At 39.6% G+C, this 27,374-nt stretch overlaps 1 protein-coding gene and 1 long non-coding RNA gene across 11 annotated transcripts in view; both read left to right on the forward strand.

Moving 5' to 3' along the window:
* The window catches only part of ELP4 (elongator acetyltransferase complex subunit 4), a 225,989-nt gene that overhangs the window by 170,164 nt on the left and 28,451 nt on the right, over positions 1-27,374 (forward strand). For 2 of the 10 annotated variants that reach the window (XR_014069373.1, XR_014069376.1), the window contains 3 exons: positions 5,335-5,437; positions 15,664-15,747; positions 16,272-16,456. The exons of 4 other annotated variants lie outside the window; for them this stretch is intronic. Coding sequence is in view for 1 of the 6 variants with exons in the window: in XM_081544095.1 (XP_081400221.1) it covers positions 5,335-5,343 (9 nt within the window). In the remaining 5 variants the exon portion in view is untranslated. Of the gene's footprint in view, positions 1-5,334; positions 5,488-7,494; positions 7,576-15,663; positions 15,748-16,271; positions 16,457-27,374 lie in introns of those variants that run through there. 4 more of the 10 variants (XR_014069372.1, XR_014069374.1, XR_014069375.1 and 1 more) reach the window with 3 other exon arrangements.
* Positions 19,119-20,826, forward strand: LOC145526986 (uncharacterized). The gene is made up of 2 exons (XR_014069381.1): positions 19,119-19,529; positions 20,618-20,826. It is a non-coding gene; the product is annotated as an uncharacterized LOC145526986 (long non-coding RNA).

Consider the following 27,374-nt stretch of genomic DNA (forward strand, 5'->3'; position numbering starts at 1 on the left):
CAAGATCAGATTGTACAAGAGCATGTGGAATGGGTGATGCTGTGTAGTTATCTTTCGAAAATATAATCTGCTCCTATAAGTAGGTACAAAACTGTGGTAGTTCTAAGTATTTGAACCCATTATCTGCAGTGACACAGTTTTTGTGGAATGATTACAGATACAACGTCATTTGTCCAAATAAGATTTGAAGTTGAGGTTTATAATTGCTATCTATTATTCTAGTAACAAAGTTTCTCAATTTATTAGGGTTGGAGGAAGTGTCTGTGTCTTTTCCAATTTGGAAATTTTTATTTTTCCAAAATTTGTAACTATCTTTGTTTGTCAGGAGAAGATCTGAAAGCCACAAGTGTTTTCTGACACATATAAGAGTGATAGGTTAAAAAAAAAAAAAAAGTTCCATTTTTCTCCACTAAAAAAGCTTTGATATATTAAGGAACAATAAGGCTGAATTGTACAGTATGTGAGTTATATCACAATAAATTTTTTATAAGAAAAGGACCCATATGTAAATATTGACTTCTAGCTAACAATATACATGCCAAAGTGGTTAAAGTGTACTGATGTCTGCAATCTAAAATTCCCCAAAAATAAGATGGATTGGTGGATGTATAGGTATTTAGAAAGGTGATAAAGCATGTGTAGAAAAAGGTTAATTGTACAATACAGGTGGTGTGTACATGAGTGTTCTCTCAAAAACTTCTTTCAACTTTCTGTGTTTGAATATTTCACATTACAGTACTGGGAAACATTAGGAAACACCACTGCATAATCACTGAAATGAAATGAAGTGGCTCAGTCGTGTCCGACTCTTTGCAATCCCATGGACTATAGCCTACCAGATTCCTCCGTCCATGGTATTTTCCAGGCATGAATACTGGAGTGGGTTGCCATTTCCTTCTCCAGGAGATCTTCCCAACCCAGGGATTGAACCCAGGTCTCCCGCATTGTAGGCAGACGCTTTACCATCTGAGCATAATCACTAGGATAACCTTAAAATTTTTGATTTTTTTCTTTTCAGGTATTCTCTTCATTAAAAGTTCTGACATGGTTTTGATGACATAGGTTAAGTTATATTAACTATTCCATTGCCATTTTTATTCAAGTAATTTTATAATTACTTGGTAATAGAGAAAACACAGAAATGAAGAGTTAGAAAACCTCAGCACAGTTCTGTGACTGCAAAGTCAGAAACCTTCAAGACAAATAATTATAATTAACATGATTTGCCACTGGAAAAACTGAAACTCTAAATTTTTTTTTTTTAATAAATTTATTTATTTTAGTTGGGGGCTAATTACTTTACAATATTGTAATAGTTTTTGCCATACATTGACATGAATCAGCCATGGGTTTACATGTGTTCCCCTCCCTGGACCTCCCACCCACCTCCCTCCCCATCCCATCCCTCTGGGTCATCCCATTGCCCTGGCCCTGAGCATTTGTCTCATGCATCAAGCATGGAATGGTGTTCTGTTTCACATATGATAATATACATGTGAAACTCTAAATTTAATGTGTAAACAGAATATGGTCTCTGTTCAAATGCTGTTTGCCCTGCTAAAATCTTACACCTCGTTTTTTCTCTCCAGGCAATTACTTTTAATTTTTTTCCTTCTCTTTGACCTCAGCAATATGTTCCCTGTTTACATTATTCATGGAATCATGAAGGGTCACTATTGTCTACCCAATCCCAAAATAGTTTGGCACTTTTTCAAATTGTTTTGCTTGAGTTGTACTGAAGTGGTAACCCGCTGACGCAGGCACACAGTCCAGCTACTCTTGTGCTCTAGTCAGGCCAGAAAAAGATAAAAGGACTGAAAGTGTCTTTCAGTTGCTAAGTGAATGAATAGTTGGTAAGGAACAATAAAACTTTAGAATTTTGTAAGTCCTTTGGTAAAATGTGGACTCACCGAGACATTTATACCTTAACTGATAATGGTGCTAACTAATGAGTTGAGGTCATTGAGAACAAGGGAACATTTAAAATGCCCCTCTTAAGCATCCACTAGTGACTGGTACCAACTGTGACACGCTATGCAAAAACCCTTGCACTTATGAAACGTAAGGAACATAGCTAGGAAGAAAATTTGGAGAGGATACCAGGACATGAGCAGATTCGCACTGCAAGATAAAGCAAAAGGAAGATAAGTGCCAAGGACCAGATGGAATGAAGTCATGTTCCCCTGGCTCTCTTGCCCAGCCTGAGAAGCCAGGCCAGCAGAGTTCGTGATCACGGTACAGGAATGGGGGCTACTGCTCATTGCTGAGCTACCCCATTCATCAGAAATGCTATTCTATATGCTCCTTACTCCCGATTCTGTATTAGTCTTGGATTCTTACCTGAAACTTGGCAGCTTTGGAAGCTGATTCATATTTTGTTCTGCTTAAGACTTTCACTTCCAAGTACACATTCAGGCTTGGTTTGCCCAGTTCTGTGTTTACATGGTTGAGCGCTACCCTGGAAAGATGTACTCTGGAGCTAGTATGAAGTCAGTGACATGCCTTCAGCAATCATAAGGAAGTTCTGAAGTTTCTGTTTCAAGATTTTGACATGTCAGCATGTGCAAAATCTAGTCTGAGGCCAAAATGCCTTATGCCAACAGGCTTCTTTTGATCTTGGTGTGCAAGAGTCTCCTTGCAGCTATTAACCTGTTGCCTTGAAAAGAAAGAAAATTATAAGATTATGGTCTGTAACATAGGTTGTAGGCACAAGTATAATTAGTACTATAACCCAACATTACTTTGATGTTACTTGGGGTTGTTAGGATTTTTAACTAGGTTGGCTTTATTTTCTAAAATCTATTTTCTAAAACTGTGCCTTCATCTCCTGATTTTCCATTCAACCCAAGATGATGCCTCCTGACTGCTCAGCTGGAATCTGGATTTGCCTTCTTTCATACTTTTGAACCAGTGGCAAGTCTTCTTGTGGGGAATATTTGGGGTAGCAAATTCTAATTTGGCAGCACCCTAGGGACATTAATCAATCAGAAAATATAAATGAGCAAATCATTTCTCCGATGAAATGGTTCAACTGAGACTAATATTGAAACGAAAAAACATCCAAATGTTGACCAAGCTAAAAGCACAGGTGCAATTCGCAAGATCCAGGGTACTATTGATTTTGTTTTTAGATGCTGATTACTTATAATCTAAGTAATTGGCAATAACATGTTCTAATGCTAATGAGTTCACTTTCACTACTTGCTCCCTGGCTGATGGCATAGTCCTCTCCATTGCCTTCCTCACTTTTATTATCTGCCCACCTCTTCCTGATACACAGACCCATTGGCAGCACCTTCCATAATACAGTGCTGTGGAAAATACTGATTAAAATTTGGGGTGAAAAATTACAATGTAACTGTAGTTTGTATCAATGATACAAACATACCTTGTAATTCAAGTATATAAATAACTGAAATACTCCTTAGATAAAAAGAACAGTTATCCCAGTTTGCTGTTGAAAATAAGAGAAGACTTCCCACAGGAAACTTCTAAAAATATTATTTTGTTGTTGTTGTTTGTTTTCAGTTTTTATTCTTTTGTCCAAAATGCTGATGATTAAGGCTTGTGCTGTGCTTAATTAGTCACTCAGTCATATCCAACTCTTTGCAACCCCATGAACTGTAGCCCGCCAGGCTCTGCTGTCCATGGGGATTCTCCAGGCAAGAATACTGGAGTGGGTTACCATTCCCTCCAGGGGATCTTCCCAACCCAGGAATCGAACCCAGGTCTCCTGCATTGCAGGCAGATTCTTTACCAGCTGAGCTACCAGGGAAGCCCAATGATTAAGACTTGAGGGATCAAGAAAGATATAGTACTTGATTTCTACCAAATGGACTGAAGAGAATGGTAGTCTTGAAAATATTGAGCTAGTATGAGTGTTTTTAACGCATTCATTTTAAAACTCATATATGATATTTACAGTTACCATTGTCTATATTCAGATAGTTTCATCACCTGCCATGTGTGACTTCTCAGGGATAATGCCTGGTAAAAGTGCCTATTATAAAAGCCTTCTATGGAAGAAAATAAACTTTGCAGGCAGGACAGGCTACACAATTTGTGAGGCCCATGGAAAATGGAAATGTGGAGCCTTTGTTTAAAGAATTGGAAAAAAGTACCATTAAAGGTACTAAAATGTGAAGCTTTGTTTCTTTCTTCCATGGTCTCTCTCAGCCTGTAATGGTGTTTGCATTTGCTAGTTTAGGGTGTGCTCCTTCAGGCACGTGGATATTGTCAGAGCACAGATTGTCATGGGCCCCTGGGGGTCTCACCCCACGGCTTAAGGCATAAACCACCCATCAGACTTCAGGTTTTTCCTCCTCCAACCACTTGAGACTGTATTTTGGTCAAAAGTAAGGAAGTGAGCTGGGTACCTCCCCTTCCCGTAGCCCCACAGCCCCAACCCACACTGGATGGGATCTGCAGACTTTACACTGGACCATGACAGCTACCTGGGTCAGAGGTGGGCGAGAAGCTTGCCCTTGCCTAGTGCCCACCAAATGCTCTCTAAAGCATAGCCAGCCCTGGACAGGACAGCTGTGTCCATGTCCCCACTTCATAACCAGTGGTCACCTGGTCATAGACCTTCTTCCACATCTCTTTTCTTATAAAGTGGTTTCCTTCATTAGATCCAACTTTGTGTAGGATTCCATTATTAGTAATTAAGCACCCCATGTATCATTGAAGTGAAACCCAACAAGCCAGAAATGTAAACCCGTGTTGGAACAGCTGTCTGATACTTTATTTAAAAAATGTTAAGTTGTTATTATAGGCTTTCTAGTTGATTTCAGTTAGATAGCTGATGCACTGTAAGATAATTTATCCTAATTATTTCGCCTTGGTTTTTGTGTGTCTAGCCCAGTGCCTGATCTTATTTCCCACCTCACAATGTCATGGGGTACACAACATCCTTGACCCTTTCCGCATCCATATCCTGGGGAAACCCTGCCTGAACAGGGGCAGAGAGCAACAACATTGACTGCAGGGAGAGAGCAGAGAGCTGGAGGCTGGGAAGAGGAGACTGCAGTGTAGCCATCCCTCCGCACATTCTCCATTGTCCCACCAGACTTGTGCCTTACAGAATACAAATTCGAAGACAGAATTGTTAAGAATTTCAAGGTGGCAATCATAGAGCATTAAACCCCAAACTCTGAGCCTTTCTTGGTGACATCTATGAAGCTGCCTGCAGGCTAAACCAAATCTCCCCATATAATAAGATAATGACTAACATCAATTATGCCAGGTACTGTTCTAAGCACTTTACAGGTATTAATTCATTAAACCTCAGAAAAATTTATTAAGTATGTGCCATCGTTTATCCCCATTTTACAGATGAAGTAACTGATATCTAAGGTCTCTCTGTAATAAAGGGTACACTGAAAATTCAAACCCAGGAAGTCTGGCTCCCAGAGGTCTTTGTTGGACAGCTGAAAGAGTAAGTAACTGAGACATTAACTCAAAAAAGTAAATCATGATTGTAAACACCGGGCAGTGTTGGTAGCTTTGTCTTAAAGCAGATTTCTAGAACATAAAATCCTGATTGATTGTAGCTTGTTGTTCAGTTGCTCAGTTATGTCCAACTCTTTGCAACTCCGTGGGCTGCAGCACACCAGGCTTCCCTGTCCTACCCTATCTCCCAGAGGCTGCTCAAACTCATGTCCATTGAGTCAATGATGCCTTCGAACCATCTCATTCTCTGTCACCTTCTTCTGCTGCCCTCAATCTTTCCCAGAATCAGGGTCTTTTCCAGTAAGTCAACTCTTCACATCAGGTGGTCAAAGTATTGGAGCTTCAGCTTCAACGTCAGTCCTTCCAATGAATATTCAGGACTGATATCCTTTAGGATTGACTGGTTTGATCTTGCAGTCCAAGGGACTCCCAAGAGTCTTCTCCAGCACCACAGTTCAAAAACATCAGTTCTTTGGCACTCAGCCTTCTTTATGGTCCAATTCTCACATCCATACATGACTACTGGAAAGACCATAGCTTTGACTATATGGACCTTTATTGGCAAAGCGTTGTCATTACTTTTTAATACACTATCTAGGTTTGTCACAGCTGTTCTTCCAAGGAGCAAGCATCTTTTAATTTCATGGCTGCAGTCACCATCTATGGTGATTTTGGAGCCCAAGAAAAGAAAATCTGTTGCTGTTTCCACTTTTCCCCATTCTGTTTGCTATGAAGTGATGAGACCAGATGCCATGATCTTAGTTGATTGCAAATACTTTGGGTTTTCTCTAACAGGCTGCTACCTTGGTCTAGGCAGAGCATCAAAAGCAACTATCAAATAAATAGGCTTCTCTAGAAAGCAGTGGGAATTGGGGGGATTGATAGATAGTAGAACTGTGATGTTTCAGAATCTTCTGTAGATGTCTGCTCCAGTCTCCATTGTCCTGCCCAAGGTTGTACAGCTAATCAAGGACAGAATAGGGCCTCAAATCTCTTTGTCTTGGAGAAGGAAGTGAAAAAACAGTTTCCAGGCACCTTTATTCTATTCTTAATACATGCTTAGACCCCTTCTTGAGAAGCCTGACTTGGGAAGAAAAGTGTGGGGGGCAGGGAGAAAGGGTGTTGTCCACCAATATCTACCCTAGTTCAGTTCAGTTCAGTCGCTCAGTAGTGTCTGACTCTTTTGTCCATCACCAACTCCCAGAGCTTGCTCATACTAATGTCCATCGAGTTGATGATGCCATCCAACCATCTCATCCTCGTCCCCTTCTCCTCCTGCCTTCACTCTTTCTCAGCATCAAGGGCTTTTCCAGTGAGTCAGTTCTTCGCATCAGGTGGCCAAAGTATTGGAGTTTCAGCTTCAGCATCACTCCTTCCAATGAATATTGAGGACTGATTTCCTTTAGGATTGACCGGTTGGATCTCCTTGCCGTCCAAGGGACTCTCAAGAGTCTTCTCCAACACCACAGTTCAAAAGCATCAGTTCTTTGGTGCTCAGCTTTCTTTATACTCAAACTCTCACATCCATACATGACTACTGGAAAAACCATAGCTTTGACTCGACGGACCTTTGTTGACAAAGTAACATCTCTGCTTTTTAATATGATATCTAGGTTGGTCATAGCTTTTCTTCCAAGGAGCAAGTGTCTTTTAATTTCATGGCTGCAGTCACCATCTGCAGTGATTTTGGAGACCAAGAATATAACGCCTGTCACTGTTTCATTGTTTCGCCATCTATTCGCCATGAAGTGATGGGACTGGATGCCATGATCTTAGTTTTTTCAATGTTGATTTTTAAGCCAGCTTTTTCACTCTCTTCTAATATCTACCCTAATACTGACTCTATTTTCTTTTTGTCTCCCTTATTGAAGGTGATTTCATGTTTCTTTGTGTAAAAATACAAATTTTGACTGCAGCCATTTCATTTTAATCATAATTGCTATTATAAAGCCACTATTTTGATGGAAATTGCTATTATAAAATCTTGACATTATAATGGAAAAATTGTTGGGTCACTTTGTCTAATCCATCTCTCCAAAATAGGTGAATTCAAAAACAATATGCAGTGATTCCTCGATGCCTGTGCCTTCAAGTCACCAATAAAATAGATGCTAATAACCCTCACTAACTTTATGTATGGGATTTACAAGTGCCCAGGTCAGAGGCCGTGACCTTTGTTTCCTCTACTGACTTTCTTTTCCTCTGGAGAATAGTATTGCTGTTTAGTCGCTCAGTCATGTCCAACTCTTTGCAAGCCCACGGACTGCAGCACACCAGGCTTCCCTGTCCTTCCGTATCTCCTGGAGTTTGCTCAGACTCGTGGCCATTGAGTCAATGATGCCATCCAGCCATCTCATCCTATGCTTCAGCTTCAGAAGCAGTCCCACCAATTAATATTCAGGAGAATAATATGTGACCGTAGAAATTGGTGGGGAAAGAGCCAAGGCCGACTTGTTTATTTAACTAGTGTATTGAGGAATCTCAACTCAGGAGGTACACACATTAAACAATTGCTCTTATGGAGCTTTCAACTGACTTTGTCAGATCTTTTTCTATCTACTAGGTATATCTTTGTCATATTCAGCAACTTTGGGGCCATTTGTTTACTGAAATTTAGCCTTGGGACGTCCCTGGTGGTTCAGTAGGTAAGACTCACCTTCCAGTGCAAGGGGTGCGGGTTTGATTCCTGATCAGGGAACTAAGATCCCACGTGCTATGGGGCAACTAACCCCACATGCCGTAATTGCTGAGCCACACACTCTAGAGCCTGTGCCCCCATGCTGCAAGACCCAGCACAGCCAAAAAAAATTTTTTAAAGAAAAAAGTTAGTGTCAAATACAGTTGAAATTTTCATCTGCCCTCTACCCAACACAGGCTTGAACTCGCAGTCGTAAAAGGGCACATGTTTCTTTACAGCTGCCCACTCAGAGTTTTCTGCCCATTATGACTTCTCTGACTACCTCTGAGGCTAGTTTCCAAATGCCAGCCCTCTCAAAGCCTGGAAGGATGAGAGTTTCAATGTAGGGTGTCTACACTGTGGTGTTTTCTGAGGTCAGAGCGCACTCATGCCGCCTCCTTCCCTGCCCGCAGTGCTGTGCCTCACAGGCCCAGGCAGTCATCATCTCACATGGAACACCAGCGAACTGACTCACATGCAGCTCCTCCTTGTCCTGCAGGAGTTTTCTGCCAACGCAGGCTGCTCCGCCACTGCCCTTCTCTCAGCCCTTCCTGTCCTCTCTAGATCTCTCTGCTTTGCTCAGCTGGTCACAGGGAAACACGAGCACATTCTCTGCTCACAGATCTCCAGTGGAGAATGAAACACCGATGTTTTCATCTCACAGGTACATCTAGTCTTTGAGATAGTCTCTTAGAAACCCCACCAGCCCCTTTGAAACATAGAATTGAATCTGCTTTCATCACAGGCACTGTAGTTCCCACAAAGACCAGTGGCCCATCAGTCTTGCCCACTTTTCCCCAAATATTTGTGTGGAGGTTGAGGTGATGACTGTGATACATTCTGCTACCTGTTAGGTACATTTTGCCACCTGTTAGGTTTGAGAGATGTCTGGGTCCAATTGCTTAAGTCTGCCTTTAAGTCTCACTTAGTCCCTATTGTTGTCAAGCATGGGTCCATCCTGTCAAGCAACAATAAAAATACCACTCACTATGCTGTTATATTTATATGCTGATAAAAGGAGTAATCTTTAATGGAGCGCAAAGTCTTTGAGGCGTGCTTGGCACCCAGTAAAAATAAAATACATGTTCATTCCCTAGTGCTTTCAAAAAAGGCTTGAGAAGACTTAACAAAGGGGGATGGGGCATCGAATAGACTTTGACAAAGTGGATAGGGTGGAAAAAAGATATGTCAGAAGGAGTACATGAACAGAGGTTGGGGTATGAAAAATGGAGAGCAGATTGAGTAAAGTGAGTAACCTTTTTGTTAAAGAAAAGCAAAATGTAAGATCAGAAAAGCAGCCTGGGAACATCAGATCAGGATGTTAGTGAGGAAAGATTTAGGGACTGTAAACTCAGGTACAGTGGGAAGGTCTTTCAGCAAAGAGAAAGTGGCAAATTTGGGAAAGTTGACTGTCAGGCAACGTGCACATTGGGGTGGAAGAAAGGAGACCAGGGAATTAGTCTTGTTAACAGTTTAAAAAGAAAGAAATAAGGAGGTGGGGTGCAGGGGAGTACATGGAAAGGGAGAATGTAAGCCATCTTGGGATCGTTTGTGATTTTTGAGGACTAGTCTTAGCGGATAGGTTGTGCCAGCATGTCCCAGTGCCCGCTGCATAACACTACTGCTGGCAGATGCACCAGGTCAACAAAGGATTCTCTGGTCAGATGAGCAGAGGAAACTCAGCAAAATATGGTCCCTACTCAGAAATTCCTCGTTAAAGTAGCAGCAATCCTAAAGAAACACACACAGAGAAACAACGTTGTTTAACTCAGCATTTCTGCATTTGATCATAGAACCCCCTTGTTTGTAACTGCTATCATACAGAATCAGTGTTCCAAAAAACACACTTTGAGAACCACTTTACCATGTTACACTTTATGAATAGACTGACATATGGACTTGTACATTAATATTGTAATGTTCTTTAGTAAACAATAAAAGACAAATGCACAATTTATGATAAATTCTGTTTCTGAGTTGAATAGTTCTTGGACTCTCTAAGCTTGAGCTATATATCTTTTGAGACTTGACCTTATCTCATATCAAAATAAAATAGCTTTTTGTAGTATAAGACCAAAAATGAGTAGCTTCAATTTTATAATAATTTCTGGGATTGACTTTTGTGGCCTTAAGATTTAAGTACATTAGGGTCTGTTTCCTTAGCTTTGGGCTTAGAAGAAAGTGACCTTTATTTTTTAGAGGGCTTTTTTTTAGATGAGCACATGTTAAGCAAGGGTTTCGTTTGGAAGAATAGCAAGAGAAAAGCTGTCTTATTCGTTATGTTGTTACACATAATAACTGCTAACTGAAAGTGTGTTGGATTATGAAAAGTAGGCAGATATTAATTATACTTTATAGACAAATAATTTATTGGCTCAGAGTAGCTAATTTATGATAGAACCAAGACTGGGGAGAATCAGAGCTCATGGTTTTTCTAATAGAACACACCTCCTTAAGGAATAAAAGATAAAATGACCTCTTTTGTTGAATGTCAATGGGTCTTTTCTTTTGTTTGCAAATTATTCCAAGCTTCTAAGGGGGCCTAGCCACAAAAGCTACTGTGTTCACACTTACTCTTGAGCAGAGGACCCTGCCTTCCACACAATTATTTTTGTCATTGAAGTTAGTGAATGTGTCTTTCTTATCTTTACACTTTTCACTGTATCCACTAAACAATATCAAGTACTAGTAAACTCTGACTCTCAGGGCAGAGACTATGCTCAGTCGAATAATAAAGAAACTGAAGTAATGAGCAACATCTTATTCATTTACTTCCTGTATATTTTTTCACTTAAAGAGACTCATTTATCTCAAAAATAGTAGTGCCTGTGACCTTAAATCAAGCTTGAAATATTGCTACATTAGTTTTTTAAACTTATAAACAAAAGCTTATGAAGGAAATAAGCTTTACTTCCATCAACAGAAAATGGGCAAACACAGGTTTTAGAAGTCATCAGCTTTTTATCTTAATAATACTTAAATATTAGGTTAATAAGAAAGGTATGGTTTTGTGTATCATTTTTCTCATATTACATATTTTTGAAGTGCCACTTATGAAATCTATTTCAAATCTGTTTTGCCATGATCAGATTTATAGTTATTTGATATATCTGTTCATCCTGAAAAATATTTCTAATAGTAAAGAATATTTAATCTGTTCAGAGAAAGGATGGTTACTTCAGAGAATGGAACTGGGAAATTAGGAGTAGAGAAGGGCACTTGTACTTTTTTTAACCTTTTTTTATATTTTATGGTATTTTAATTTATCATAAAGTGGGGAAAACCACTAGACAATTCAGGTATGACCTAAGTCAAATCCCTTATGATTATACAGTGGAAGTGACATATAGATTCAAGGGAATAGATCTGATAGACAGAAGAACTATGGATGGAGGTTCATGACATTGCACAGGAGGCAGTGATCAAAACCATCCCCAAGAAAAAAAAATGCCAAAAGGAAAATGGTTGTCTGAGGAGACCTTAAAAATAGCTGAGAAAAGAAGAGAAGTTAAAGGCAAACGAGAAAAGGAAAGATATACCCATTTGAATGCTGAGTTCCAAAGAATAGCAAGGAAAGATAAGAAGGCCTTTCTCAGTGATCAGTGCAAAGAAATAGAGCAAAACAATATAATGGGAAAGACTAGAGATCTGTTCAAGAAAATTAGAGATACCGAGGGAACATTTCATGCAAAGATGGGCACAGTAAAGGACAGAAATGGTATGGACCTAACAGAAGCAGAAGATATTAAGAAGAGGTGGCAAGAATACATAGAAGAACTATACAAAAAAGATCTTCATGACCCAGATAACCATGATGGTGTGATTACTCACCTAGAGCCAGACCTCCTAGAATGCAAAGTCAAGTGGGCCTTAGGAAACATCTCTATAAATAAAGCTAGTGGAGGTGATGGAATTCCAATTGAGCTATTTCAAATCCTAAAAGATGATGCTGTGAAAGTGCTGCACTCAATATGCCAGCAAATCTGGAAAACTCAGCAGTGGCCACAGGACTGGAAAAGGTCAGTTTTCATTTCAATCCCAAAGAAAGGCAATGCCAAAGAATGTTCAAACTACCGCACAATTGCACTCATCTCACACGCTAGCAAAATAATGCTCAAAATTCTCCAAGCCAGGCTTGAACAGTACATGAACTGTGAACTTCCACATGTTCAAGCTGGATTTAGAAAAGGCAGAGGAACCAGAGATCAAATTTCCAACATCCGTTGGATCATCGAAAAAGCAACAGAGTTCCGGAAAAACATTTACTTCTGCTTTATTGACTACGCCAAAACCTTTGACTGTGTGGATCACAACAAACTATGGAAAATTCTTCAAGAGATGGGAATACCAGACCGCCTGACCTTCTCCTGAGAAATCTGTATGCAGATCAAGAAGCAACAGTTAGAATCGGACATGGAACAGACTGGTTCCAAATAGGGAAAGGAGTATGTCAAGGCTGTATATTGTCACCCTGCTTACTTAACTTATATGCAGAGTACATCATGAGAAATGCTGGGCTGGATGAAGCACAGACTGGAATCAAAATTGCCAGGAGAAATATCAGTAACCTCAGATATGCAGATGACACCACCATTATGGCAGAAAGCGAAGAAGAACTAAAGATCCTCTTGATGAAAGTGAAAGAGGAGAATGAAAAAGTTGGATTAAAACTCAACATTCAGAAAACTAAGATCATGGCATCTGGTCCCATCATTTCATGGCAAATAGATGGGGAAACAATGGAAACAGTGACAGACTATTTTTTTGAGCTCCAAAATCACTGCAGATGGTTACTGCAGCCATGAAATTAAAAGACACTTGCTCCTTGGAAGAAAAGCTATGACCAACCTAGACAGCATATTAAAAAGCAGAGATAATTACTTTGTCAACAAAGGTCCGTCTAGTCAAAGCTGTGGTTTTTCCAGTAATCATGTATGGATGTGAGAGTTGGACTACGGAGAAAGCTGAGCGCTGAAGAATTGATGCTTTTGAACTGTGGTGTTGAAGAAGACTCTTGAGAGTCTCTTGGACTGCAAGAAGATCCAACCAGTCAGTCCTAAAGGAAATCAGTCCTGAATATTCTTTGGAAGGACTGATGCTGAAGCTGAAACTCCCAATACTTTGGCCACCTGATGTGAAGAAGTGACTCATTTGAAAAGACCCTGATGCTGGGAAAGATTGAAAGCGAGAGGAGTAGGGGATGACTACAGAAGATGAGATGGTTGGATGGCATCACCAACTCAATGGACATAAGTATGAGCAGGCTTCTGGAGTTGGTGATGGACAAGGAAGCCTGGCATGCTGCAGTCCATGGGGCACAAAGAGTTGGACACAACTGAGCAACTGAACTGAACTGTTATGATGCTTTTTGAAGTTTATAAAAATTAGTTTTAAAGGACAAAGGCATACAGTTAACTTTGTGAACATTTACACTTTGTCAAAACATTAAGTATTTAAAGCATACAAATGTACAAAATCTTCTATGTACCTATCACCTGATTATGACAAACATTAACACTTTAGGGAAGTGAAATTTTTAACAAATAAATACCACAAACTTGTGCTGTTGACTCAGAATTGATGTGAGTTCTTAGGCCTTCCTGCCTGAATCAGCATTGTTACAGAAATGGCATATGCTACCATAGTGCTGTCTTCTGCCACGGTGCCTGCTACGCAACAGTTGTAACCATCGGTTGCTGGGCAATGGACAAAACAGCAAACCCAGCTCCCTTCACTGCTACATTTATTTATCTAGATTAATGATGTAGACCATCATAAACAAACAAGATACTTGTTATACAAACAGGATGGCTAATGCATTTCAGGAAATTTTAAGATTTTCCTTAGTGTTTAGTGTGTACTTTTGATGCTTTTAACCTTGAAAGAGATATAGATTGTTTGGAAACCAAAATTAAAGTTAGAATGAAAGAATATAATGTAATTTCCTTAGCCTCATGATAAACAGATTCACCATGAATCTTAGGAAGGTACGTTGGGTTTTCTATTTGAATTATTTCCAAACAAACAGAATAGAATAGTTCATTTATAGAATAATAAATAGAATAATTCATTTCTACTAAATCACAGAATAATGTTATCAGTTAAAGGAGAAAATCTCAAATTACTCTTGGCTGTCATTTTCCACCAAAACTCAAGGATATTCAAATCCAAAGGAAATTTTTTTAACCCATAAAGCAGAGTGTTATAATAACAGTTACATTGTGCCTATTCATGTCTAAGGGCTAAGAAAGTTATAAATGCAGTATTTCAACTATTTTATCAGATATGATATCTGCTGTCAGTTGTAGTAGTTGTATACCATATTAACAGTCAGTGTAAAATCTCCACCATGTCTACACAGATTGTTTCTACAATTAGTATCTATGTACTAAGTTAGCAATAAAAAAATATATGCACCCATTCCCTCAGATTCTACCTCACAGAGGTGAGCAAAAATAAAATGAAATAATAGGTAATTTAGGAGTGTGATGTAAAATTCCACCTATGAAAACATATCTAAAATAGATGTAGATATTCGGATATACTGGAAAATAGACTTCAGATCTCAAAAAAAATTATTTTTGTAATACCCTCCTATCCCTTTTGTTGTCTTATTATGGTAATTTATACAGTGGGAAAGTTTTGAAGCGGTCTATATGCATTACTGCTTCAGTTACATGATGAATTGACCCACTTATTAATATAATTTAAAAGAATAATATCTGCTAAATGCTTCCACATACTAGACATTATGCTAATTTCTAGATGGGTTTAACTCATTTGATTTTCACAGAAACCTTACCAAGAAGGCATTAATGTTAACTCAGTTTACCGAAGGGAAGAGCCAGTCAAATTGTGTGCTCAAAAACTACTCAGGCTAACATGGAAACATAGACTACCATATGTAAAATAGACTGCCAATGGGAATTTGCTGTGTGACTCAAACTGGGACTCTGTAACAACCTAGAGGGGTGGGATAGGGTGGGAGGTGAGAGGGAGGTTCAAGGCGCAGAGGACATATGTATACCTATGGCTGATTCATGTTGATGTTTGGCAGAGACCAACACGGTACTGTAAAGCAATTATCCTTCTATTTAAAAATAAATTAATTTTCAAAATCTACTCAGTGGAGCACCTCCCTCATTCATAACACAGGCTCTGAACCCCCGTATCCTGTCACCTCTCACAGCCAGCACAGGGGCCATCTTCAGGTAGACACTGTTCCATTCCTACTGCCGCAGCCTGGGACCATGCCCACTTCATCTCACCCACTGCCCTGGATTCATAACTGAACACTGCAGTCCCTCCCTATCAGCAGGGAATGCTTTCCAAGACCTCCAAGAGCTGCCTGACACCAAGGGTAGTACTGAACCCTATATAGACTGTGTTTTTTTGTATACATACATACCTAAGATAAAGTTTCTATGTTAGGCACAGTAGGAGAGTAACAACAATAACAAATAATAAAATAGAACAATTATAACAATATGCTGTAATAAAAATAATGTGCATGTGATCTCTCTCTCTCTCTCCAGATATCCTGTTGTACAAATATAATGCCTTTTCCATCTTAACTGAGCATTTATCTTGCATGATAGCTACAACTTCTGCAGTTTGAGGTGGGACAGCAAAACTAGCACACATTTCTTTTTCTTTTTTCAGCATTTCATGGATAGAAGATTCATTCTTACTATAGATCTTAGCAACCTCAGCATGCTTTTTTTCCTTATTAGGTTGAGAACGTTTACCTTTTCACTTATATGGATCACTTTATGGCGTCTCTTCAGAATTGCCAGCATTATTTCTCTTGTGCTTTGGGGCCGTTAAGTAAAATAAGGGCCACCTGAATACAGGCATGGTGATACCCTAGATGGTCAGTCTGAGAACCAAGAGGGTTGCTAAGTGACTCATGGGCCAGGTTCTCTGGACAAAGGGATGGTTCACATCCCTGGCAGGAGGAAACAGGAAGGCACAGTATTTTGTCGCTACATAGAATGGCCTGCAGTTTAAAAGTTACAAATTACTTATTTCTGGAATTTTCCATTTAATATTTTCAAATTGAACCCACTGAAAGTAAAACCACAGGTAAGGGGGGGACGATGCTGCTTCATCTGACTACATCTCATCTCCTCTTTTGATTCAGTCACTTCACCTGCTCTTGGTGTTCTAGGACAGAGGGTCTCAAAGTGTGATCAGAGAATCAGCAGGATCAGCGTCACCTAGGAACTTGTAGAGACACAAATTGTTGGCATTGGACCCAGCAATCTGCATTATAACAAGCCTTCCAGGAGATCCTGCTACTTGAGTTTTTAAACAAGTTAAAATACCTATGTGTGTGTGTGTCAGTCACTCAGTTGCGTCCAACTCTTTGCAACCTTATGGACTGTAACCCACCAAGCTTCTCTGTCCATGGGATTCTCCAGGCAAGAATACTGGAGTGGGTTGCCATGCCCTTCTCCAGGGGAACTTTCCAACCCAGGGATCGAACCAGGCTCTCCTGAATTGCAGGCAGATTCTTTACCATCTGAGCCACCTGAGATGCCCTAAATACCAATAGATAGTGATATTCAAATGTGACATGTTCATCTACAGATATCTTAGGTTATGTTTATTGCTTGCTAAACTCCCTCTTCTGTGTGTGCAAAACAAGCATGTACTTGCCAGACCACAAACAAATCCATAATTTGCATGATTAGTATCAAAATTTCCCTTTATTTTGAATGTATAGCACATACTTATCTGACTGTTTACTCACAGAGCCTCCATTTCCTTAATCACTACCACCATAGACCAAATTCTGAAAATGAAAATGAAGAAAATTTTTTTTTCCAAATTCTTAGGCTTTGCTCTCAAGCTTTAAAACAGCAAATACAGTTGCCAAGAGGAGATTTAAGAAACCAGATTTTATACCTAGAGGCTGTAAAAGTTGAAGGAATTATATAGACATCATTCTGAAATTTGTACTAGATTGTCTGATTTGTCTTTCTGGCCTTAAGTTCACCAGATAATTTCCAGAGTTATAATTCATTTTCACTTATGAGACCTTAGTCAGTTACTGGGAAAAAGGTCTTTTTTCCTCACTCAAGTTAATCCAGTAATGCTTCCATGTACCATTAAACTATTGGCACATTTTACTCCCAGAGGATAGATTTTGTTTGGCATCCTGAGGAATTTTGATATATTTAAGAAGGTGAGAAGTACACATTGGCATCATTTAAACAACATAAGTCTAAACCCAAATTGGCTTTTACATGCCAAAAATGCAAAATGTGCCAACTGTTTAATAGTACACAATAACTGTTCAACTACATAAGTTGATTTCAGCAAAACAGTTTGGTGTGTGTTTTATCCTGAATCATTTAGATACAATTATGCCTTATGGTGCCTTAATAATAGAAGCAAGTTGTCCATGACTTTTGCATAAGCAGATTTAAATAATATTGAGATGCTAGTCGCTCCAGACTTGAATAAAATGTAAGAATACTGCTTTAATTCAAAACGCCACTTCAGCAGCTTCTATACTACCAACATGTGAAACAGGAAAATAAAGTTTGAGGTTGATGATTGTTGACAGTGAACCTTTTAACTTCCTTTAACAGAATAAGGTTGGACTTGTAGTGAGCTAGAGTAACATATTACAGATTTTCTTTTATTTTCAGACTCTGAAGAATATATATTATTCATTTTTAACTGTATCAACATTTAGTGAGTATATATGCATATATATGTGTGTGCTGCTATGGAAACCATGGTTGGAAAGATAAACATAGAAAGATAGATATGATATAACCTCATTTAAGGAGCTTACGATCAAATGAGGAAGCCATGCAACTAATACAAATACTAACTTTAACACAAAGTAGACAATGCTTGTTTTTTAAAATAGATAAAAACCAAAAGTTAGTATGGCACAAGAGAGTTAAGAGACGTTGGGAATTGGCAGGGGCTGTGTTAGAAAGGATGACCCAGGAGCCTCATGTAAGTGACTTGTGTAAATAGCCTTTAAACATTGATCCTCATGGTGGGGAAAGCAGAGGAACAGAAGTGTACAAGCCACAGAGTGTGGAAAGGGGAAGGTGGAGGGGAAGAGGTTGAAGTTCTGGAAATAAGGTATGTTTCTCTCTGGAATCAAGGGAAAGTACTGGATGCAATTTTACATCACACATAGGATATAGTTGAGATGATCATAAGATATTCATTTCATGGCCTGCTTAAAATTCATTCTGGATAATCTGGGGTCACTCCAAGAGTCATCCTCCAGACAGCCAAAACTGAGGTGCATTGAGGAGGTAGTGTGATTGCCTTTCCAGAGAGACTTGCCATGGGTAATAAATCACCATGGGCAGAGGAAAGCAGCGGTGATTTTAAATATGAAGTGAAGTGAAGTCGCTCAGTCGTGTCCGACTCTTCGCGACCCCATTGACTATAGCCTATCAGGCTCCTCCGTTCATGGGATTTTCCAGGCAAGAGTACTGGAGTGGGTTGCCATTTCCTTCTCCAAGGATCTTCCCCACGCAGGGAAGATCCCACATTGTAGGCAGACGCTTTTACCATCTGAGCCACCAGGGAAGCCTTTAAATATGAACCCTGAAGAAAAAGTCACAAGAAGAGATGCTCAAAGTCTGGCTGCTTTTCTCATAGGCAACTCTTTGTAGTGTGCTTGGGTCTCCCGCATTGTAGGCAGACGCTTCTACCATCTGAGCCACCAGGGAAGCCTTTAAATATGAACCCTGAAGAAAAAGTCACAAGAAGAGATGATCTAAATCTGGCTGCTTTTCTCACAGGCAGCTCTTTGTAGTGTGCTCCAGAGTGTGAGGCATAAGAGGTTTACTTCTTTAAGAAGGATTAATGATTTTTGGAAGCAACCTAGGAGCCAGGTAGTAGAAAATAAAGTTGGGAGATAAGTTAGCATAAACTCATGACAGCCTTCTTTATATTTAATACCACACAACTTTTCTTCAAGACAAAGCAAATTAAAGCATAAAAATTATGACTTAAAATTATATTTGGACTCTATCCAAAAGAAGCTTTTCTTATAATATGCAAAATAATATTTTACAATTGTAGATAATAAATTTTTTTCTTAGAGATAAGCAACTAAAGATTATTTTATAACATCCTCTGATTGTTTTCTTTTTCTGCAGTGAACAGATTCTTTGTGTTCCATCACAGTAGTAGTTGTAGTATCTCTTTCTCTTGTACATCTAAATAAATTCCTCTTCAGCAGAGTAAACCCAGATCTCATAGCATAGATTTCTAGTTGATATTTACTTTAATAAACACCAAACTTTGACCCAGGTACCACCCCTGGGTTGGGAAGATCCCCTGGAGAAGGGAATAGCTACCCACTCCAGTATTTTTGCCTGGAGAGTCCCATGGACAGAGGAGCCTGGCGGGCTTTGTGTCCATGAGGTCACAAAGAGTTGGATACGACTGAGTGACTAACACTTTCAAACTGTGAGTATTATTAATGTCTTCCCTCATCCCCTCTCAGACTACCTTTGTTCCATACAGGGCAGAAAAGGCTTAGGAGGTAAGAAACAGCCACATATAAAGAAATGCAAATTGTACAGAGTAGTCTATGATTGTAGGTCAGCGAGGAAAGTCAATTAGTTCTAGAATAAAGAAGGTGCTAGGACTAGGCCAAACCTGAAACATGGTAGAATTAAGAAAACATTGAAAGAGGAAGGTCTTCCTGAAAGAGAAGAGCATAAGTAAAGACAGGGAAGTTTGAATGCCAATGGCACCTTGAATAGTCTAGAAACTTGCCTGACTGAGGAAACCTTGTGTTGGGGAAAGTGGCTGAGATGGGAATGATTTGTAGAATGCCTTGCAAACCAAAGAGGGTGTGGAGAGTCATTGCAAGGTCTTGGCAATGATGTATGCTAAAAGCAACACTTAATAAACATTAGTCTGGTGGAACTATACAAGACATATTGGTAAAAGCAGAGAAAAGAGTCGGGGATGTGGTTATTCTAAGTGTGAGGTTATGAAAGTTTCAAAACTATATTAAAAGTGAGAAAAGAAAGATGCAGCAATTCACTTCTGATAAATAATCAACAAGGCTTAGACACAGATTAGTTATACAGTGAAGAAAAATATGATAAAAATGTAGCTGTTATCTGTGGCCCTGTATCATTGCACTGGTTTTTCTGAGAGCCATTTCTCCCTGCAACTTGGACCTAAATCTTATATACATATCCACACAGCTATTACTCCAAATTACATCCTGTGTCAGTGATTTCTAATTCTAACAAATGATCTTTGAAACATCCATTACTTAATCTCTAATTATAGTCTATCATAAGAATTTGGAGGCTTTTACATGTATTTGAGGACTTCCCTGGTGGCTCAGATGGTAAAGCGTCTGTCTACAATGCGGGAGACCTGGGTTCGATCCCTGTGTTGGGAAGATCCTCTGGAGAAGGAAATGGCAACCCACTCCAGTACTCTTGCCTGGAAAATCCCATGGACGGAGGAGCATGGTAGCTTACATACAGTCCATGGGGTCGCAAAGAGTTGGACACGACTGAGCGACTTCACTTCACTTTACATGTATTTAAACAAGTTCTCTGGAGTATGGGTAAAAAGAGGGGTGAAATTATGAGTGAGGGGAAAAGGAAGGAGAAAAAGTACTCAAAAAAAACAAACAAACATAAGTTTAACCACATAGCAGTTCCTGCAAATAGAAAATAAAACTAAATATGGGTGATTTTATTAGACATCATCAGAGTCGTTTAAGCTGCTTTATTCCCTGTTTGCATCTGTGAACCTCTTTGCGTGCATGCCCAATTGGGTCTAACTCTTTGTGACCCCATGGGCTGTAGCCCGCCAGGCTCCTCTGTCCGTGGAACTTTCCAGGCGAGAATATTGGAGTGGGTTGCCAGTTCTTACTCCCAGAGATCTTCCCAACCCAGGGATGGAACCTGCATCTCTTGTGTCTCCTGCATTGGCAGGCACAACCTTTGACACTGTACCACCTAGGACGCCCCTGTGAACCCTTATGGCTATTATAATATTGATGGAGATACATCCCGGAAGCAGATTGGTTGGTTGGTATTTATTCTTCTCTGAATTTTGTTGCTGGCCCAACAGCACTTGCAGGATTGGATTTGTGATGAAGCTCAACCCCCAGGTGAATAACAGAGGCTCCCAGGGGTTACCGTAAGGCCTTTTCTCGACTCTGGAGAAACCTGAAGCTTTTCAGCGTACTGAAACCTTTGGGAAAGCAACTGCCTTCTTCTTGGGACATGGTTAGCTCATTCTCACTCAAAAGCACTCTCTCTTCCCTGTCACAGTTAGGTTGGTCTTCCCTGTCACAGTGGTCTTCCCTTCAGGCTGCCTGGGATGCAGTCATTGGTTTTTCAAACTCCTTGATTGTCTTGCCTGAAGGTACAACCTGACCTAGATAGATGTGAGCTATGCCCTTGTCCTGTTGTTCAGTTCACATCCACAGAGGTTTCCTTACATCAGAAGTATTGGGGACTTTTTGTTTTTTGTTTTGTTTTTACATTTTCTGCTTTCTGCCCAATAAGCCTGAGTCCTCAAAGAGTTAAGAAATGTGTGGGTTCCGATTTCTCCTTTGTGCCAGAGTATCTTTCTGAAAGCACATTTCTCACAGGGCTCGTTTAAATGTCTTTTGTGGTGAAAGCCAGGCTTTTGTCTCTAGTCCCTGTGGTTTCCCTGGTTGTTCAGTTCTGTGTCCATGTTTAGTTCCCTGCATTCATGATATAATTCTCCTTTCTCTAGCCTTTAGGCAGACATGCATGTCACTGAAATATGCAGAAACAACATACCTTTTTTCTGAAGACCTCCACAGAAGAGAATTCCTCATCCTCTAATATTTAATATCTCATTGTCAGAATCTCTGCATTTAAACTATATAAAATTTTAAAGGCTGAAAGAATCTAGGATGTCACCATGTTCTAACCTTTTACTTTATGTGTGAGAAGATTAAATAGTATTCCCTGGGCTTCCCTGGTAGCTCAGCTGATAAAGAATCCACCTGCAATGTGAGAGACCCGGGTTCGATCCCTGGGTTGGGACGACCCCCTGGAGAAGGACATGGCAACCCACTCTAGTACTCTTGCCTGGTGAATCTCCATGGACAGAGAAGCCTGGCTGGCTACAGTCCATGGGGTCACAAAGAGTCGGACACGACTGAGTGACTAAGCACAGCACAGCACATTCACTTCCTGAACCCTCCTCAACTCAGGGTACTATGTGTATTTTCAATGATGACTTTCTAACAAAGAGAACAGACAAAGGAAAAGCTCATATCATAAAACAAGTATCAAAACTAAACAAGGATAGAACAAGAAAAACAAACTGTAGAGAACTATAGATCAGTTTCACTTATGATCATAGGTACAAAAATCCTACATAAAACCCTATTGGATGGAATTTGGCAGTTCATCCTCTCTCTCACACACAAACACATTACTAGGTATGGTTTCTCTTGTAAAAACAGGAGTGATTCAGTATCACAATGTAGCAAAGTGCATAATAAAATTCAGTACTCTTTCTTGGGAATATTTTTTTCTAAAATTTTTCTCGGAAACTGAGCATGGAAGAAAAGTTCTTATCCTGATAAGAGAGTAAGACCCTCAGGAACAAAGAGGAAATATTTTCCTTAATGGCAGAAATTTATGAACATTTCTACTAAAGTCAGGTATAAGCATGTCCATTCTCTCCAATCCTATTTAGCATTGTTACTAGAAATGCTATTTTAATAACACCCCCCCCCCAAAAAAAGGAAAAGAATTAGAACTGTAAAAGACAAGGTCAGGCTATCCTTACTTACCATCAGATAATGTGATTGTTTACAACCAAGGGCATCCAAAACTAATAGAGAATCAACAGGGTCGCCAGATATAAGATCTCAGACCTACAACTGACTCACCATTCATGTAACTTTGGTCATTACTTAGCCTGTCTATACTGCAGTTAACTCATCTGTAAAAAGGTTGTTGAAAGGGTTTAATGACTTAAACTATGTAAAGTGCCTGGTACCTTATAAACATTTTATCTGTATTAGCTATTATCACTATTAAATTAATGGCCTGTATTCAGTAAATTTCTTATACACCAGGTATACCTAATCAAAAAATAGAATAATAATAATAGCTAATTAGTATTCATCAGCTCATGTTAGTCTGCTCACCAAAACACCCAACATAGCTTTCCCTGTCACTCAGTGTAAAAGTCCTTAGAGCAGCCTGTAAGACCTGTGTGGTCTTGCTGTCCACCCTGAGTCTGTCCTCACCCCTCACTCTCCTCCTGGCTGTTTTCACCTCAGATATGCTGGCCTCCTTACTGTTCCTGGAGCCCACCAAGAAATCCACCTCCTCAGGGCCTTAGCATCACTCTTCCCTCTATCTGGGACACTGTTTTTCCAGATATCCGAATGGCTTGCTTCCTTTAGGTCTCAGATATCACCTTACAGCAGTGGCTTCTATATGTTTAGTGCCAGACCTAAAGAGTACTTCACATGAGTTATTCATGTGAGGGGAGAAAAACTTCATCTATTTTGTTCACTGCTCTATCTGTAGTGCTAGAAACAGTGCCTAACACATCATTGTTGTTGTCCAGTCGCGCAGTCATGTGCAACTCTTTGTGACACCATAGACTGCGGCACGCCAGGCTTCCATGTCCTTCACCATCTCCCAGAACTTGCTCAAACTCATGTCCACTCAGTCAGTGATGCCATCCAGTCATCTCGTCCTCTGTCATCCCCTTCTCCTCCTGCCTTCAGCCTTTCCCAGCATCAGAGTCTTTTCTAATGAGTTGGCTCTTCACATCAGGTGGTCAAAGTATTGGAGCTTCAACTTCAACATCAGTCCTTCCAATGAATATTCAGGGTTGATTTCCTTCAGGATTGACTTGTTTGATCTCCTTGCAGTCCAAGGGACTCTCAAGAGTCTTCTCCAACACCACAGTTCAAAAGCATCCGTTCTTCGGCACTCAGGCTTCTTTATGGTCCAACATCCATGCATGACTACTGGAAAAACCATAGCTTTGACTAGACAGACCTTTGTCAGCAAAGTAACATGTCTGCTTTTTAACACGCTGTCTAGGTTTGTCATAGCTTTTTCTTCCAAGGAGCAAGCATCTTTTAATTTCATGGCTGCAGTCACCATCTGCAGTGATTTTGGAGCCCAAGAAGATGAAGCCTGTCACTGTTTCCATTGTTTCCCCATCTCTTTGCCATGAAGTGATAGGACCAGATGCCATGTTCTTAGTTTTTTGAATGTTGAGTTTTAAGCCAGCTTTTTCACTGTCCTCTTTCACCTCATTAGTTCCTCTTCACTTTCTGCCATAAAGGTGGTATCATCTATGTATCTGAGGTTATTAATATTTCTCTCAGAAATCTTGATTGCCCCTTGTGCTTCATCCAGCCTGGCATTTCTCATGATGTACTCTGCATTTAAGTTAAATAAGTAAGGTGATAATATATAGCCTTGACATACTCTTTTCCCAATTTTGAGCCAATCCATTGTTCCATGTCAGTTCTAACTGTTGCTTCTTGACCTGCATGCAGGTTTCTCAGAAGGCAGGTAAGGTGGTCTGGTATTCCCATCTCTTTAACTCATCATAGAACACATCATGAAGTTCTAATACATCATAGAACTCAGTAAGTACATTAGTTGCTCAGTCATGTCCAACTCTTTGTGACTCCATGGACTCTAGCCCACTGGACTCTTCTGTCCATGGAATTCTCCAAGCAAGAATACTGAAAGTGGGTTGCCATGCCCTTCTCCAGGGGATCTTCCCAACCCAGGGATCAAACCCATGTCTCTTGCATAGCAGAGACATCTGAGCCATGGCTCTTTACCATCTGAGCCACCAGGGAAGCCCAGTAAGCATTTACTCAGTTTACTGGGGAGGAAATCAAGGCACAGAGAGGCTGTATCCTGGGATCACATAGCTGGTTAATTGCAGTGTGGGCACTCTCTTATGGCACCTGACATTAACAGTAGCAAAAGATGGACAACTTTTCTTCCAGAAAAAAGTTTCAAAACTTTTTAAAAAATGCTTTAAGACCATTCAGGTGGAATAGTCATAGGTAGGAAAACTCAGTATCATAAAAATAGGAAATTCAACACAACTATAGCCAAATTCCTGACAGAGTTCTCCTTAGAATTTGACAAGCTGACCCTTATTTCAAATGGAAAAGCAAAGCATAAAGAGTAAGACAATTTTAAAAGAACATGGAGGGTGACTTTTCCTACCAAATATCAAATCTTCTCCTATGGCATAAAGAGTTAAACCAATCTAATAGTCCAGGGATGGACAAATAAGCCAATAAAGGACAAGAAAGACCTTAGAAAAACAGACCCCCTCAAATATAGAAAATTTTTAAATGTCAAATGTGGCATTACACTGTCAGTAGGGTGAGGAAGGACTGGTGTGGAATAATTGGTTATTTGTATGAAAAATATTTATTATGTATACAAAAAATAATCCTGTTAAAGGATTAAATGTGAAAAGACAAACTTTAAAACATCTGGGAGAAAAAATAGGGCAATGGTATTGGACTATGTTACATTTTGTCTGGTTGATCAAAAAAAAAAAAGGCATCATAAATTAAGTCAAAAGTAAAGAATTTGCAACACACACCGCCAACAAAGGATTAACACCCAGAATGAATATGTCATAAAAGAACCAATCGATTAAAAAATGAGCATATGTAATTCACAGAAGACATAGTGAAAAAAAAAATGTTCAAAGTCACTGGTAGCCCAGGAAAATGAAAACTAAAATAATGTTAAAGTCTGGCAGTCATGTAAATTGGTGGGAATTTAGAGAATCAGGAACTTCCATACAGTGCTGATGTGACTAGAAAGGGCTACAGCTATGTTTGAGAACAACTTGGCAATACCTTGTTATATCAATATTTTTACGTCTTTTGACCCAAATTGCATTTCTGGATACACACTCTAGAAAAACTTCAACGTAGGCACAAGAAGAACAGAATGTTCAATACAGCAATTCTTGTAAGACAGAAAAACTGAAACAACATAAATGTCTTAAATAAATTATTTTACATAGTTGCACAATGGAACAGCATTGTAAAGCAATTCAAAATAAATGAGCTAATGTATTTTTTAAAAAAGAAAGAGAAATATAAAACAAATGAGCTAGAACGTGTATCAACCAGGTAAATCTCCAAATTATAAATTTGTATGAATTAAAACAAGGTGCAAAATGATATGTGCATTATGATACAATTTATATAAAATTTTAAACATGAAATATTATGTTTATATGTTTATTTGTAGTTAAAGCCATCCATAAGAATAATAAATGTTAGATTTACTTTAGTGCTTATCTCTGGGGCGATATGGCTTAGGGTGGGGTACACAAGGGTCTTCACCACTGTCTTATTCTGAAGCAAAAGTGACCAAATGTTAGAATGTGATGAAGTTTAGTGACAAGTACATATGTATTTCCTTTAGTGTTATAGTCTGAGTTTTCTATATGCTTGAAGTATTTCTATATGAATACATACGTGCACCAAATCTAGCCACTTCTCATGCCTCTGCAGCTAAAGTCCTGGCCCTAACCCCCATACATCTTGCCACTGTTAATCATTTACCAGAGCTGCTGCAATTGCCTCCTAAATTGCCTGCCCACATTTCACTTGCTGTACATTACTCAAAATAATCATTTATCACCAAGTATTCAAATTGTGGTGCTAGAGAAGACTCTTAAGAATCCCTTGGACAGCAAGGAGATCAAACCAGTCAGTCTGAAAGGAAATCAATCCTGAATATTTACTGGAAGAACTGATGCTGAAGCTGAAGCTCCTATACTTTGGCTACCTGATGCGAAGAGCCAACTCACTGGAAAAAACCCTGATGCTAGGAAAGATTGAGGGCAGGAAAAGAAGGGGGTGACAGAGGATGAGATGGTTGGATGACATCACCAACTCAATGGACATAAGTTTGAGCAAACACCAGGTGATAGTGAAGGACAGGGAAGCCTGGCATGCTGCAGCTCATGGGGTCGCAAAGAGTCAGATACAACTTAGAAGCTGAACAACAATTGATAAATCAGATTATGCTTCTCTCCTGCTCAAAACACTCCAGTGGGTTCCCATAGAAGTTAATATTTATCCTCCTAACCATGGCTCAGGCTTCCCAGGTGGCACTAGTAGTAAAGAACCCACCTGCCAGTGCAGGAGACTCAGGAGACTGGTTCGATCCCTGGGTCCAGAAGATCCTCTGGAGGAGGACATGGCAAT

The sequence above is a fragment of the Giraffa tippelskirchi genome, chromosome 11 (genome assembly GCF_054371585.1).
Source record: "Giraffa tippelskirchi isolate mGirTip1 chromosome 11, T2T-mGirTip1v1.2.pri, whole genome shotgun sequence".
Taxonomy (NCBI): Eukaryota; Metazoa; Chordata; class Mammalia; order Artiodactyla; family Giraffidae; genus Giraffa; species Giraffa tippelskirchi.